At 44.8% G+C, this 14,566-nt stretch overlaps 1 protein-coding gene across 1 annotated transcript in view; it reads left to right on the forward strand.

The window, feature by feature from the left end:
* Positions 1-2,991: 2,991 nt before the first annotated feature.
* LOC147441444 (wings apart-like protein 2) overlaps positions 2,992-14,566 on the forward strand; it is a 73,510-nt gene continuing 61,935 nt past the window's right edge. The window contains exon 1 of the mRNA XM_086483087.1: positions 2,992-3,999. Within this exon, the coding sequence (XP_086339213.1) occupies positions 3,095-3,999 (905 nt within the window). The 5' untranslated portion in view covers positions 2,992-3,094. The remainder of the gene's footprint in view (positions 4,000-14,566) is intronic.

Below are 14,566 nucleotides of genomic sequence, written 5' to 3' on the forward strand. Positions count from 1 at the left end.
GAGGTTGGATCCACTACAAGTGTAGCTATTGTAGAATCTTTTGAGAAAGGAGATTGTGATGTTGATGTAGATGCAGAAATGGCATCGAGTGCAAAGTGTACTTATGATCCTTTTATCCATGATGCATGTATGTTAATTGATGCAGATTCACATGTGTTGTACTTTGTTAGTGGTGCTACAAAGCACATTACTTTACATCGTGGCTTGTTTACCTCTCTCAAGTTTGTCCCTCATGAGAACACGGTCACTTGTGCCAACAATGCCTCTTATCTGATCAAGGGAGTTGGAAAGATTGTGCTAACTGCAAATGGAAGTTCTTTCACACTTTTTGATGCACTGTATGTACTAGGGATAAAAAAGAACCTTTTGTCTGTATTTCCACTTGCAAGACTTGGCCTTGTTGTCAAATTTATTAATGACAGATGTACAGTTTATGATCTCAGTTTTGGTGATAAAATAGTTGCATCTAGCATTTTGTGCCGTGGACTGTATAAGATCACTTTGTATGATAAGTGTACGCAAATTTTTGCAAATGCAATTGTGGATTAAAAGGTATTTCAAATATAGAACTTTGGCATACACGTCTTGGGCAATTGAATTCTGCCAGTTTGTTGCGTTTGTAGAAATTTGATATAGTTGCTTCTTTGCTGCACCTTCTAACCATGTTTGTGAAGACTGTATCATGGGTAAGATGCAATGTTCGAAGTTATTAAAGGATGGTTCAATAAGGGCTACATGCAAGTTGCAACTTGTGCATAGCGATGTTTGTGGGCCTATGAAAACGCCATCCTTGGGCAATACCTCTACTTCGTGGCTTTCATTGACGATTACTCCAAGCATGCATGTGCGTATCCGCTTAAACCTAAGTCCGAAGCGTTCATGTGCTTCAAGGAATTTTTGGCTGTGGCTAGAAATGTCTCTAAATGTATTGTGGACACCCTCCGTTCACATCCAGGGGGAGAGTATATGTATCATGAGTTTAATGCATTTCTAGCTAATCATGGGATTAAACACCAATGTACAATGTTGTATACACCTCAACAAAACGGTGTTGCTGAAAGAACAAATAGGTCACTTACGAAGATGGTACGATGTATGGTCAAGAGTTAACTTTGCCACATTTGTCTTGGCTTGAGGCTATCATGTGTGCTACTTATGTACTTAAGAGGTGTCCTACCAAAGCCCTGCAGTCTATGACTCCTTATGAAGCTTGGCATGATAAAAAGTCATCTATTGATCACATGCGCATTTTTGATTGTTTAGCTTATGCTTTGGCGTCACAAACACAACACAAAAAAATGGATGATAAGGATGTTAAATGCATTTTTGTTTGTTACAGTACTGAAAGCAAAGGTTATAAGTTATACCATCCGCAAATGAAAGGTAATTTGGTTGCAAGATATGTTGTGCTTGTGGAAGATACTGTTCAGCCTTTGTTATCATGTACCAAGGACATTAATGGGCTCACAAGACTTTTATGACACTTTGCTGCATCTTTTTAATGGTGAAAACTTGAATGTAAATTCCAATGAGGCACATGTACAACCTATGGGGGTTTTTTGAAAATGTTACGGACCAACCTATTACTGATGTAGATGTACATGATGTACTTGATGTGGAAAGGGATGAGAATGAGGTATGCCAAAATGGTTGGTGCTGCATACTTTGCATGATAGTAAATTGGATGCACCTATGTCTACTCGTACTTGTTCAGGTTATTGCCATGTATCTTATGCGTCAGATTGTTATGCTTTGGTTGTTTCTAGTTTACATGATGAAGAGAGATCTTTTTCTTTTGATGAAGCACACAATTCATAAAATTGGATGTCTGCGTTGCAATCAAAATATGATGCACTTATAGAAAATGACACACATACTTTATGTGATTTTCCTCCTGGCAAAAAGGCCATTGATACAAAGTGGGTTTACAAGTTGAAACATAAGCCGAATGGTGAGATTGATCACTACAAGGCTAGACTTGTTTTGAAAAAGGTTATGCACAACAAAAAAGCATTGATTATGAAGAGACTTTTGATCCCACTTGTCGTATGACTACTATTTTTTTTCTATGTGCATTGGTAGCTCATTTTGGATAAAATGTACATCAACCAGACATTGTTACTTCTTTTTTGAATGGTGATATATTTGACGAAGTTTATGTAATGCAGCCTCAAGGTTTTGTCAAGAAAGGACAAGAAAATAAAGTGTGCAAATGTAAGAAAGTTTTGTATGGGTTGAAGCAGTCTCCTCGTGCTTGGTATGAGAAAGCTGACACTCATTTGATTAAACAAAGCTTTCGTAACAATCCAATTGAGAGCACTTTGTATGTCGAGCGTGAGGGTGATGTATTTCTCATCGTCATTCTATATGTAGATGATTACTGGTCTGAATGAGACGCACATGCTGAATTCAAGGCTAATTTGAATGCTACTTTCAAGATGAAAGACTTGGGGCTTTTGCATCATTACTTGGGTATATAGTTTAAGTAGTGTGATGGAGGTATTGCCTTGTGTCAAACAAGCTTGGATTATGTGTCAAAACAGGACAACCTTTTTTGCAAAGCTTTGGGCTTGCTTCCCTTTGTGGATTGATCATGTCCTCAAGGCATGGCACGTCCCTATACACTTTGTGCCAGCTCTCGTTCACCGCATTACTCCAACGGGGGATTTGTTACCGTATATGTGGTAATAATGTGTATGACTCCTGGGGCATTTTTTCGTTACTAGAAGGTTTTTCCCTCGTGCATTGTATATACGCCCATCATTCTAGGGCTAACTTATCTTTCTAATGTGCACTAAGCAATACACTCTCTGTTGTGTGCCTTGAGCTGCTTCATCTCCTCTAAGCTGTGTGTGATCCTTGTAACCCTAATTCCAACAGATCACTACCTTGATCTCATGCATAGATAGAGATTACTTGCAGATGTCACATTAGGGGGGAGGGAGAGCACGCAATAACGCGGGTGAGATACTAGTTCTTGTTATTGTAGTTTAGTGCTAGGGACACGGGTCATAGCATTTGAATTCGAGCCTCTTCGGGTGTTCCTTTTTCACCAGGCATATTTTGGAGCCTCTTACCAGACACCGCCACAGCCATGATCGTGAGGACTTACAAGAGGAGGAGCCGGGCCGATTTGTTGGGTTCGCAAGGTAGCGCAGGCGAAGACGATGACGAATTGGGTTTGGTTGTCCCTCGAACTTTCTCATCAGCAGGCAGATTTTCTCAGGACGACAGCTTAGAAGAGCCCAATTCTCCTCTCTGGAACTCATTACAGCACGATCGCAATTGTTTCTCTCTTCCTTCCTCTCAGGGCTCCTCTGGCATCGACAATGATGACCTTCTTCAGTTTTCCTCCTTGCCCAGTCACAGACCCGAGCCCGTGCAGCAGGAGCTTGACAAGGGCCCAAGAACCCTACCTTCAAATTCAGCTGATTCTTTCAACGGAAAATTCAAAAGAAGCGTTTCAGCAGGTCAGAAGCTCATCAGAGCAGAAAGTTTGCTAAAAAAGGCCAAGACAAGTTCGAGCATCAATGTGAAGAGTAAAGAGTTGGGTTCCTCAAGGTCGGTTTGCCATGCGAAGTCTGCCTGTGGAGATGGTCAGATGCAGGCAACCGTGAAGGGATCTGTCACAGACAGTTGCGATGCCAGAATTGGGTCAACAAATTCTGTTCTTCATGGTCAAGTCCTGGACAAGAGCACTATGGACTCAAGAAATGGCCTTCTGCAGGTTAGAGCGGCAAGCTCTACTGAGGGACGTGCATTAAAAGACTTGGCAGTGTCTGCCCAGCTTTCAGGTGTGTTAGGGCCATGTGCTCCCCCTACTTCTAGCCTTTTGGAGGCACAGGAGTCCGGGGAGATGATGGAGCATGTAGATGAGGCAAACTTTGCCATGGATGGCCTTCGCCCTGGGCAACCTTTACGGGTCTGCCGAGCAAGTCTCATCTCTCTCTTGTCCATCTTTGGCACGAGGCAGCGTCGGCGTCTTCTACGGACTCATGGGTGTGCCATTGCTCTTCTTTTACTTCATGCTACTTGTTCTTGAATGCAAATTATTCTGTCGTATGCATTGTTGATAGTTGTTGCAATCAAATGAAAAATGTAACTTTCCTTTTTGCTGTTGAGAGGTATTGGTGAGTTGTTCACAGGGAGTTTTAGAACTTGTACGTGAATGCCTAGCTCTGCCTAAGACTGCAGGATGGTGTAAGTTGCGACCAATTGAAAGTCATTTTCTCAAGGCAGATAGCAATATACAACATGATTATTAAATGGAGTCATTTTTAAGGTTACTAGGTAGTTGCACATGTTGGTGGGTAGTGGCACACACACACATATTTCTGTTTCTTTGCCTGCGCTCCATTAGTTTCGTCTGAATCTTTGTCTTTGGTGGCCTTTTTTGACCCCTGTGACGCTTCAGGGGAGCCGTTTTATCAAAGGGCTTCTTCGCTAAATTTTTCCTCTGATGCCCTCCTTTTTCGTTGCTTGGAAACCCACTGTCCTCGCCTTTCAACAAGGCAAGACCAGTGTTAGCAACTTCCATGAGTTGGGTGAGGGTAGCTACTCTGTTCTTGGTACAGTAGTCCCGAAGCCCTTTAGGCAGCCCACAACAATACTTCTCTATCTGCTCTGTCGATGACACAAATCTGTAGGACGTTACTGAGAGTAATGCTTTGCTAAACCTCCGGTTGTACTCCTGTAGGCTCTTACAAGTAGGCGAAGTAAGCTGGTGCCAATCTGTCATGACGTCGGCTTCAAATTCATTTGATAGTCAAGCAGATGCAAACATTTGTTTGAAGTAGACCCAAGTGGCGGGTGCCTGTCCTTGTGTTAATAATGTCGTCCACCATGTAAGCGCATTGTCCTTCAAGAAAGTGGGAGCTTTCTTGACCTTAGAGGCCTCTGTAAAATTCCCTCCTATATAAGCTGTATCAAATTGCTGGAGGAAAGTGAGCCTTTGCTTTATCCTCGAAGCCACTGAAAGTGCTAAACTTTACAGCTGTACCACCTTCTTTGTAAGCTTTCGGCTTTTCCAGTGCCCCCAAATTGTCATAAGGAATAGTCTGCAACATTGGCACTGTAGTAGGCATCATCGGCACATCTTGGCCATTAACATTTTGCGTAAGAGGTGCCATATCTGGCTGCTGCCCAGAAAAACCAGCCATGCCAAAATGAGCTTGTGGCACCTCAAACTGGCCCTGGTTGCTTTGAAAACCTTGCTGCATACCAATGCTACCATACATGGGGTTTGGCATCATGCCTTGCATGCCCCCAAACACTGTTCCTGGCATCTACAACTGACTTCCAGGCGCATAACCAACCATACTCTGGAATACAGATCCACCCCCGAAATACCCCGGATGTACCGTGGGTGGTGGAAAAACTGGGTGCATTGCCTGGTATCCAATTCCCTGTCCATTCAAGACAGCATGGGGGCTTTGGAAGGTGGCGAGCATGCGGGCTCTGAAAGGTTGCGGGCTGAACTGGCATAGCCGGTGAAATAGGCGTCTTAACCACCTGTTCAAGGACGGGAGGAACCTGTTTTGGAGCCCCTGACTCCGCAACATGCGAGTGCTTCCTATCTTGCTAAGACGCATGAAGTACTTGGGCTTGAGCCTCAACAAGCTCTGTTCGCGGTGTAGGTTGCCTATTTTGCTGTGGCACTGGTGGCGCTTGCAAGAACTCCATAAACCTTGGGTTCTACACCAGTTACGAAAACATATTCACCGCGGCAACTAACTGAGTCCTTAACGCATCATCCTTAAGTTGTCCAGTCATAAAGCCCTGTATCAGAGGGACATTCGCTTTAACAAGAGGTACAGACGGGTATGGCCGTGAGCTCTCGCCAATCTCGAATACCATAGGAATTTTCCGTCTGTCTTCGAAGAGGAACCCTCTTCTTATAATGCCCTTCCCTTTGTCGGCCATAGTGTAATCCTGCGTTCCTGTACTCTGTGTCATTACCCAAAACAACCGAGGCTCACTTCTTGAGGAAAAAGTGATTGATGTCCCGGCAACGGAACCTTGAAACCGGCATGTGGGGCGGTAGGCTTTGGCTTTCACCCGAATTTTTTACTTTAGACACACACAGAGAGCACTTTTGAAAGGTAACCTACGACGGGAATTAACACTTAAGTGCACACACGGCTCAGAAGCTAGAATGCTCCGAGCAGATGCCGACAACCTGTAGGGCCCAAAATTGGCGCCCCTTTCGGTATTTCTTTATTCTTTAAGAGGGTAATTACAAAGAAAAGTCATGGGAATTCTTTGCCTGTATCCTGCTAGATACCACCTGCTTTGGCAAAATTTCGGCAGCATAATAGCCCAAAACTTACCCGAAACCAATTCCCCTGCTGGAACTCGCTTCCATTGACATAAACCCTCTGATTCTTGCCCGAAAACAGTAAATTCAGCATGCTGTATTTACTGGTTTTTGCCCTGTTTTCAGCTCTAAACAGTCCTTGAATTGCCCTCTAGCAGTGGGGTACTATTCCCAAGGATTTATGGCGTCCGTATGGCTGAAAAACAGTCAAAATACCGTTCATAACCAGCACTGAAATCGCACTTGTACGATGAGGTTATCACCCTCACCGGTGCCTGCTTTTGGAGCAGCAGTCAGCTACTCCTGTTCTTGCTCAGGGAGGCTCTTGCCTCAGCAAAAACGCATGTAACCACACAATTTTACACGAGTCAAATGAAGAGCCCTCTTGTGGGGCATCACATTACTGCACGTAGGGAAGAGAGAGCAGTGTGGGGTGTGCAGGACATGACTTCTTGCACCACATTGTACATGAGAGGGAAAGCTTGTAATCAATAGCTCTTAACCTGTGGTAGGCTGCAAATGAAGCTCCTTTCAGCTTAAAATTCAACGCCCATTTTTTTGCAAGAGGAAAGTGCACTAAATTGTGCCACCTGGCACGTTTACACAGTTTCCTGCTTCGGGCTTGCCGCTTAAAAATCTCCCGACTGGTTGCCCAATTGACTTTGCAGTAAAGTTCTAAAATGTTCCCCTTGTCATTCCGGAGGTAATGACGCGAATAGATTTTGTGACCCACCTTGGCTTTATGCCTTTATTTAACTTACTCCCTAGTATCCACCAACTTGCTAAGTGCGACGGGGGGACCTACATGATCTTGAACTGAGCCTAGACATCCTCTTACTGTACGAATTCCAGTGCCGACCAACTTCCCGTCTGCGGGTGAAATTACCGTTCACATTGCCCATACAATGTGCGATCATTTGCAACTTCAAAAAGAGGGTCTCAAAAATAAAACAAAAATCATTGGAAAAAAACCAACAACTAAGGTTAGCAGTTGCCACATCCTTGTGACAACGACCTTATGGAAGGAATCTAATCGTAATTTTTGGTGCACGGTTCAGGATGGAAAGTTAGTCGACTTTTCGAGCTCAACTGATGTCGAGATTGCTTTTTAAGTTTGAAATCTGTTTGAGAACTTGTTTGGTGATCCTGTTTGGAATTTGTTTGAAATGGATGGTATCTGTTTAGAACCTGTTTTGGTGCCGATTTGAAATGTTTGACTCTGGTTTTGATACTGGTTTCATTGATTGGTGATTTTACTCCCGGGTGGAGTAGTGAGAAATGCTGTCTTGGTATTGTTTGAACCTCGGAGCGACGCAGACGGGATGCTTGGGAGCGTTTTGTTGTATGCTTGAAAACCTCTGAACGATGTAGACGGGGATGTCTGGGGAGCGTTTGGTTGTATTCTAAAAAATAAAATAAAATATATATTGTTGTTACTCTCAACCCGGACCTGGATGGTTATGCGGGAAGAGTATTAAGAAGTCTAAGCAGTGGTTACTCTCAACACCTCAAAACGACGCAGGCTACGGTTTGGGAGGCGTTTGGTTGTAAAAGGCCTCTATATCTTCTAACCCGGACCTTTTTAGGTTATGCGGGAGGACTCCCATGTTCAGATCTCGTGACTGTCTTGTGGGCTGTTTCTCATATATATCCCACCACATGTGGCATCAGCTATCCAGGAGTCTGGTGAGTCTCTGATAAGAATACAATGTCCCTATCTTTGAAACTGTCCTTAAAGGCACCAACGTCCAACCTCATAGACCCGTTACAATTCCAAGTAGCCATCGTGAGTGTGATCCCATAGGTCTCACACCGTGTCACGTGCACATCTAACCCTTTATGCAGGTGGACAAGCTACTTCATGACTAGGGTTCAATTTAGCTTAGGAAGTGTTCTGGCACCTTTGTGAATCTGTTCGCAGACCGTGCATGTCCAGACACTTAGAGTAGTTGCATTTCCTCTGGTTGCACACAACATGATCAGCAGATTACCATCAGAACCCATCAGGAGCATTTTTACAATGCACATACCTATTTTCCCTATTTTAGCCATTTTTCACTTATTATTAATAACTGACGTTGTTGGGAAACTTTGTAGGGCAAATTGTCTAAGGAACTATATAAGAAAAGCTAGCACTAGCACCTTTTAGTAGAAGAGGCAGCAGGGACCCAGTGTCTGGCAGTGCATCTTCTCAGCATGAGCCCCGGTAGGAACTCCTAGCGTTTTTCAGCCATCAAGAACAGCCTAGCGTTTTCAGCATTTGCAGATCAGCCCCAGCGTTTTGCAACTTGCAGATCAGCTTGGCGTTAATAGATTCCCTAGCGTTTTTGCAGCAGACAACAATCATCCCAGTGTTTTTACAATTGCAGACTACCATCAGCGTTTTGCAGATTCCCGGCGACAGAACCTTCACTTACATCAGTGTTTTGCATTTTCAGCAGTAAGATTCTGTACCGCAGCCCCCAAACCTCGCAGATCTCACCTTCCCGCAGCAGTCCCTCGCCGCACGGTCAGATCAGCCAGCGTTTGTAGATTCAGCCCGCTATTCGCAGATTTCAACATCTACGTTTTCAGCGCATCGTCGTCGCGTCGTCATCGCCGTCGTCATCGCTGTCGTCTCCGCTGATTGTGCAATCAAAGTAGACCTCTCTCGCCATAGAGAGTGGGGTTCTTAGAGGAGGGTTTGACGACATTCTGGTGTCGTATTCTTCTCTCTCTATCTCTCAATCTCAGCACCTTCATTCATAGTGTTTACCACTATGTTTGTGATCATTTGCACTCTCTCACTAAAGGAATGGAAGGCTTTCCCTTCCGTAAGTAAAAGGAACCCTTTAGCACAGTTCAGAGCACTCATCTTGAGCAAAGTTCAACATTCACTTCCGTTGCACCTTACATTGGTATCATAGCTTTGGCAGTGTTTTGTATCACTCAAGGAAAGAACCACAAGAATTTTTTTTTGCTTGTGGCGGTCGCACGTAACCCAAGTCCACTTGGGCGTGTCGATTTCTAATCGTGTTTTTGAAGAGTGACGGGAAACCCAAGAAAGAAGGGCTTGTCCAGCCTCCCCTTGTCTCTCTTTTCACTCATTGAGAGCGGACCGTGCACTTAGCATCCTGCCAATCGACGTGAGGTGGGAAAAAGCAACCTTGGTGTGAGCGCAAGGCCGCCAAGGGGTACGCCCGCAGGGAAGAGTAGAGCTTGGGTAAGAGAAGATTCTTCTCTAACACAGATTCCAAGCTAAAGAAAGAACCTCAAGAACCTCAAGACCCCAAGTTCCTCGTGAACTTAAGAACCCAAGACTTCAGTGTATGGTCATCACCCGAAGCGGAAGGGATAGTTCACATGGAGGTGATGAGCATGGGAGTTGCGAAGAAGAATTTTCCCCACGAGGAGGTTTTTCCGACCCTCCCCTTCCCCATCTACGCCAAGGATTGCACCAAATCCTATGGAGGCTTTGGTCAAGACGATGATGGACATGATGATACGACAAGAAGCGCAACGCGTCACCTTGGAGCGTGAGCGCGAAGAAAGAAAGGTAGAATTTGATCGTGAACGCGAAGAAAGAACGGCAGTCTTAGAGAATGAGCGCGAGCAAGCGCGCTTGGCGGCCGAAGAAAGAAAGGGAGAATTGGATCGCGAGCACAACGCAAGAAAGGCACAATTGGATTGTGAGCCCAAAGAAAGAAAGGCCGAATTGGATCACGAGCGCGAAGAAAGACGGTTAGCCTCAGAGCGTGAGCGCGAGCAAGCGCGCTTGGCGGTCGAAGACAGAAGGGTAGCCTTGGAGCGTGAGCGTGAAGCGCAAAGAGACCAACGCATGCAAGAGTTGGTCCTACAGGTACTCACCTCCGAAACCCGAGCCGGTCAAAGATGTTGGTAGTTCATCAAGTAGCAGAGACTCGAACTCCAACAACCCCGTCACAGAGAAGATCATGTTCAGTAAGTATGACGGTAAGATGGATGCTAGTGTTATTCATTCTTGGTTGCATCAATTTAATGCTTATTTTGCGACAACTAAGAAGACAGGGAATAGCAAGGTTTTGACGACAGCCATGTACCTTGCCGGTGATTCCATTAATTGGTACCACGCATGGCAAGAGGCACAGTTGGCCGTGCACCTAAAGGCAGGGGACGAAGACGCGTCCCTTTCCTTCAATTGGGCCGACTTCCAAGACAAGCTCAAGGCGCGGTTTATGCCAGCACAATACCTAGAATGGTTGAAGGACGATTGGCGCAGTCTCAAGCAAAATGGTTTGCAAGTTATGTCTTTCTCTAATGGTGTTTTGCAGCTCGGCACCCAATTTTGCAAATTGGATGATGAGTGCAAAGAGGCTTTCATTTTTGGGTTGGACGACTATATTAGGTTTGATGTCGAAGTCCTCGATCCCGTAGATCTCAACAAGGCGATAGCGATTGCTCTCGCACAGGAGATGAAGCACAATAAGGGAAAGCCCAAGGAGAACAAGACTTCGCAAAGTAGCTCTTAGACTTTTCAGAACCCTCAGAACGGTAAGAATGGTAACTCTTCTAACCAATCTTCCTCTAGTCTCTTAGAAAAGAACTCTCCAAATGAACCTAAGGGTAAAGCAAACACAATTGCTAAACCTAAGCTCACTCCAGATGCAAAGGCAGAACAAGGAATTTTAGGAGGATACATCACGTCGGAAGAGCAAAGCATTTATTCTAAGGAAGGTCGATGTAATCATTGTCAGATAAAAAAGTCATGTCCTAAGCTTGACTCTAATGAATCTAAAGAACCCACAGAACCCACATCCTTTGTCAATGCAATAAATGAGAACACGAGTGTGACCCAAGTTTCTCATGATCCTCCCATTGATGAGTCTCTCATTAAGTGTTATGGTCATGTGAAGGGTCAGTGTTTTGTCATATTGTTTGATCCAGGCAGTACGCACGATGTGATAAGTGACTCTCTTGTCGAAAGAGCCTGCTTGGAGGTTAGCAAGACATCTCTTTTCGAGGTGTTAGGCTTCGCTCCCGGTATGGACTCTCTCATCTCGCAAGAGTGCCTTGATGTGTTCACTGTTCAACAAGCATCCTTTCGCAGAAAATTTGTAGTATCTCCTCTTTCAGGATGTGATATGCTTTTAGGCATTCGATGGTTTCGTGTGCATAACCCTCTCATTGATTGGGCAGCCAATACTTTCACTTTCAATGCCAAAAGAGACTCTCCCATTGTCATTCGTGGGGAGGAAGTTGTTCATTCTTCATCTCTCATTTCTAATGTGCACGCGAAGCTTGAAAAGAATCAGGAGAAGGAGACTCTCTCAGTCTTGTCTTCTCCAAAGCACGACACACATGATTTGCATGATACAGATGTGTTTATTCACAAGGATGATGATTTGCAGGATAAAGATGTGATTGTTCACAAGGATGATGGTTTAGTTGATGCTTTTTCTAGTGAAGCTAACCTCATTGCAGATTCTATCAATCACGAAGAACCGATCTTGGCTCTTGAGTCGAGGTCCCAAGAACCCCCACAAGAAGTATTATGTGTGCGCATGATTAGTCAGCATGCATTGTCCGAGTGTTTCGTTTGTGATGGTTTCCTGGATTTTAGTCTAGGCATGCCTTATTGTATGAAGAACACGATTGACTCATGAATGAGCACGGATGTATGCGAATTACTCATGAAAAGATGAAATGTTTGCATTCAAGGAATTTACATTCCATGTCTCTTCCTTGGCATGACACAATATCCGAAAGAGCACAAGAAGGATTGAGCATCAAGCATTGGCATTTCCATTGTGATTTGCCACAGTTGCTAGATTTAGATCAGAAAGTCAAGATTCGATCTCACGGTTTGCGTGTGTTTGATGAACGGTTTGGCACTCCGTCACTTTGTTCATCTGCATTGCATGCACAATTTTTTCGAAAGAATAGTCTTTTTCCAGTCACTTTACATGGAATGGGTATGTTCATGGTTTTGTGTTGGAAGTAATTTCAGGAATTTTCCTCCTGGGAGATTCTTGAAGAAGGTGGACCTACGTCCATAGACGCAGTTGGACCATTGAAGTAGAGCCTCAGATGACTTTGTGTTGCTTTCGGCGCGCCTCAAAGAAGCAAGCGTTGCAGATCTTTATGAAGTTCAAGTATCGCACGAACCACACATCAGAGTGGGCCGGTGAAGAGTCCTTCCTAGGATTCATCCAGACGCTGTTGGCAATCTCCCTCGACGCCATACAGTTCGGTGCGAGTACCTCACTTAAAAAGGAGGGGATGTCACGTGTACATCTAACCATATGTGCAGGTGGACAAGCTACTTCATGACTAGGGTTCAATTCACCTTTGTGAGTCTGTTCACAGACCGTGCATGTCCAGACACTTAGAGTAGTCGCATTTCCTCTGGTTGCACACAACATGATCATCAGATTACCATCAGAACCCATCAGGAGCATTTTTACAGTTCACAGACCTATTTTCCCTATTTTAGCTATTTTTCACTTATTATTAATAAGTGACTTTGTTGGGAAACTAGGTAGGGAAAATTGGCTAAGGAACTATATAAGAAAAGCTAGCGCTAGCACTTTCTGGCAGAAGAGGCAGCAGGGACCCAGTGTCTGGCAGTGCACCGTCTCAGCAAGACCCCCGGCAAGAACTCCTAGCGTTTTTCAGCCATCAAGAACAGCCTAGCATTTTCAGCATTTGCAGATCAGCCCTAGTGTTTTGCAACTTGCAGATTAGCCTGGCGTTAGCAGATTCACAGCAGATTCCCTAGTGTTTTTGCAGCAGACAATAATCAGCCCAGCGTTTTTGCAATTGCACACTACCATCAGCGTTTTGTAGATTCCCGGCGACAGAACCTTCACTTGCATCAGCGTTTTGCATTTTCAGCAGTTAGATTCCGTACCGCAGCCCCCAAACCTTGCAGATCTCACCTTCCCGCAGCAGATCCTCGCTGCATGGTCAGATCAGCCAACGTTTGTAGATTCAGCTAGCTATTTGCAGATTTCAACATCTGCAGTTTCAGCGCATCGTTGTCGCGTCGTCGTCATCGCCATCGTCGCCAACATAGAGTCAGAATTTAGCAGATACAAGATTTGCAGATTTCAGTCCCTAGCATTTGCAGTTTTTAGCCCACCATCATCGTCGTCGACATCGTCGGCAAGTCCATTGCATTTAAACCATTGTACGAGGATTGTTCAATCAAAAGTAGACCTCTCTCGCCATAGAGAGTGGGGTCCTTAGAGGAGGGTTTGACAACATTCTGGTATCGTATTCTTCTCTCTGTATCTCTCAGTCTCAACACCTTCATTCACAGTGTTAACCACTTTGTTTGTGATCATTTGCACTCTCTCACTAAAGGAACGGAAGGCTCTCCCTTCCGTAAGTAAAAGGAACCCTTGAGCACAGTTTGGAGCACTCATCTTGAGCAAAGTTCAACATTCACTTCCGCTGCACCTTACACACCGTCATGTAGAGCTCTGCTCTACAATCACCACCCGACCATCTTTGTAAAAGGCTATCTTCCCCTTTTCTCTTGCGGCCTTAATCTCTAGCATGACTTCCTTTCATGTGGGAAAGCTGTGAAAGGGTAAGGTTGTCGCCAAGAAAGACACCAGTCTTTTTGAGGGGAAGCGCCAAATGAGAGCCCACTCCTTCACTTCTTCGTCGACTTGATCCCGGTCTTTGAGGCCGGTGACTCTCACATGTAAAGCCCTTGTTCGTCTTCGTTGTTCCTCTTCAAGTGTCATGTTGATGATGGTGGGAGTGGGGGTTGATACCTCTTTTCCTTTTTACTTCTTGGCGACCGCTATCCACTTCTCCTCTCATCCACTTTCTTCTGGTTTTTGGTGATCACCTCTACTCACGAAGACGTTTTGCTTCCTGTTGCTTCTCCTCTTCCTTGATGGCTTGCATTTGTTCTTTGATTACCTTAAGTTCTTCCATCATTGAGGGCTGGATTTCTCCCTCTTCAAGTCCACCTCTAGTTCTTGCCTCGGCTACCTCTTGCTTAAGGGCTGAAATCTGCTTCTTGAGCTCTTCAATTTCAGTCCGAAGTTCCATTTTCCGAAGCTTGTCCTCGCTGATTTTCCATTGAAGGCAGATCGCCTTCTCTTTCTTCCACTCTTCCATCTCCGCCCTGTACTCCTTCATCTCCTCCATGATTGCCAATCGCTTGTTCGTGGCCATAAATGTGACTTTCTTCCCTGTTGGGGATGCCATGAGGGGGAAGAGGGTGAATTAGAGTGGTGGGCTGCCTCCACCTCCACCCTCTCCATTGGACTCTGT

This window comes from Adiantum capillus-veneris, chromosome 15 (assembly GCF_014529385.1).
Source record: "Adiantum capillus-veneris isolate H3 chromosome 15, ASM1452938v2, whole genome shotgun sequence".
NCBI lineage: Eukaryota > Viridiplantae > Streptophyta > Polypodiopsida > Polypodiales > Pteridaceae > Adiantum > Adiantum capillus-veneris.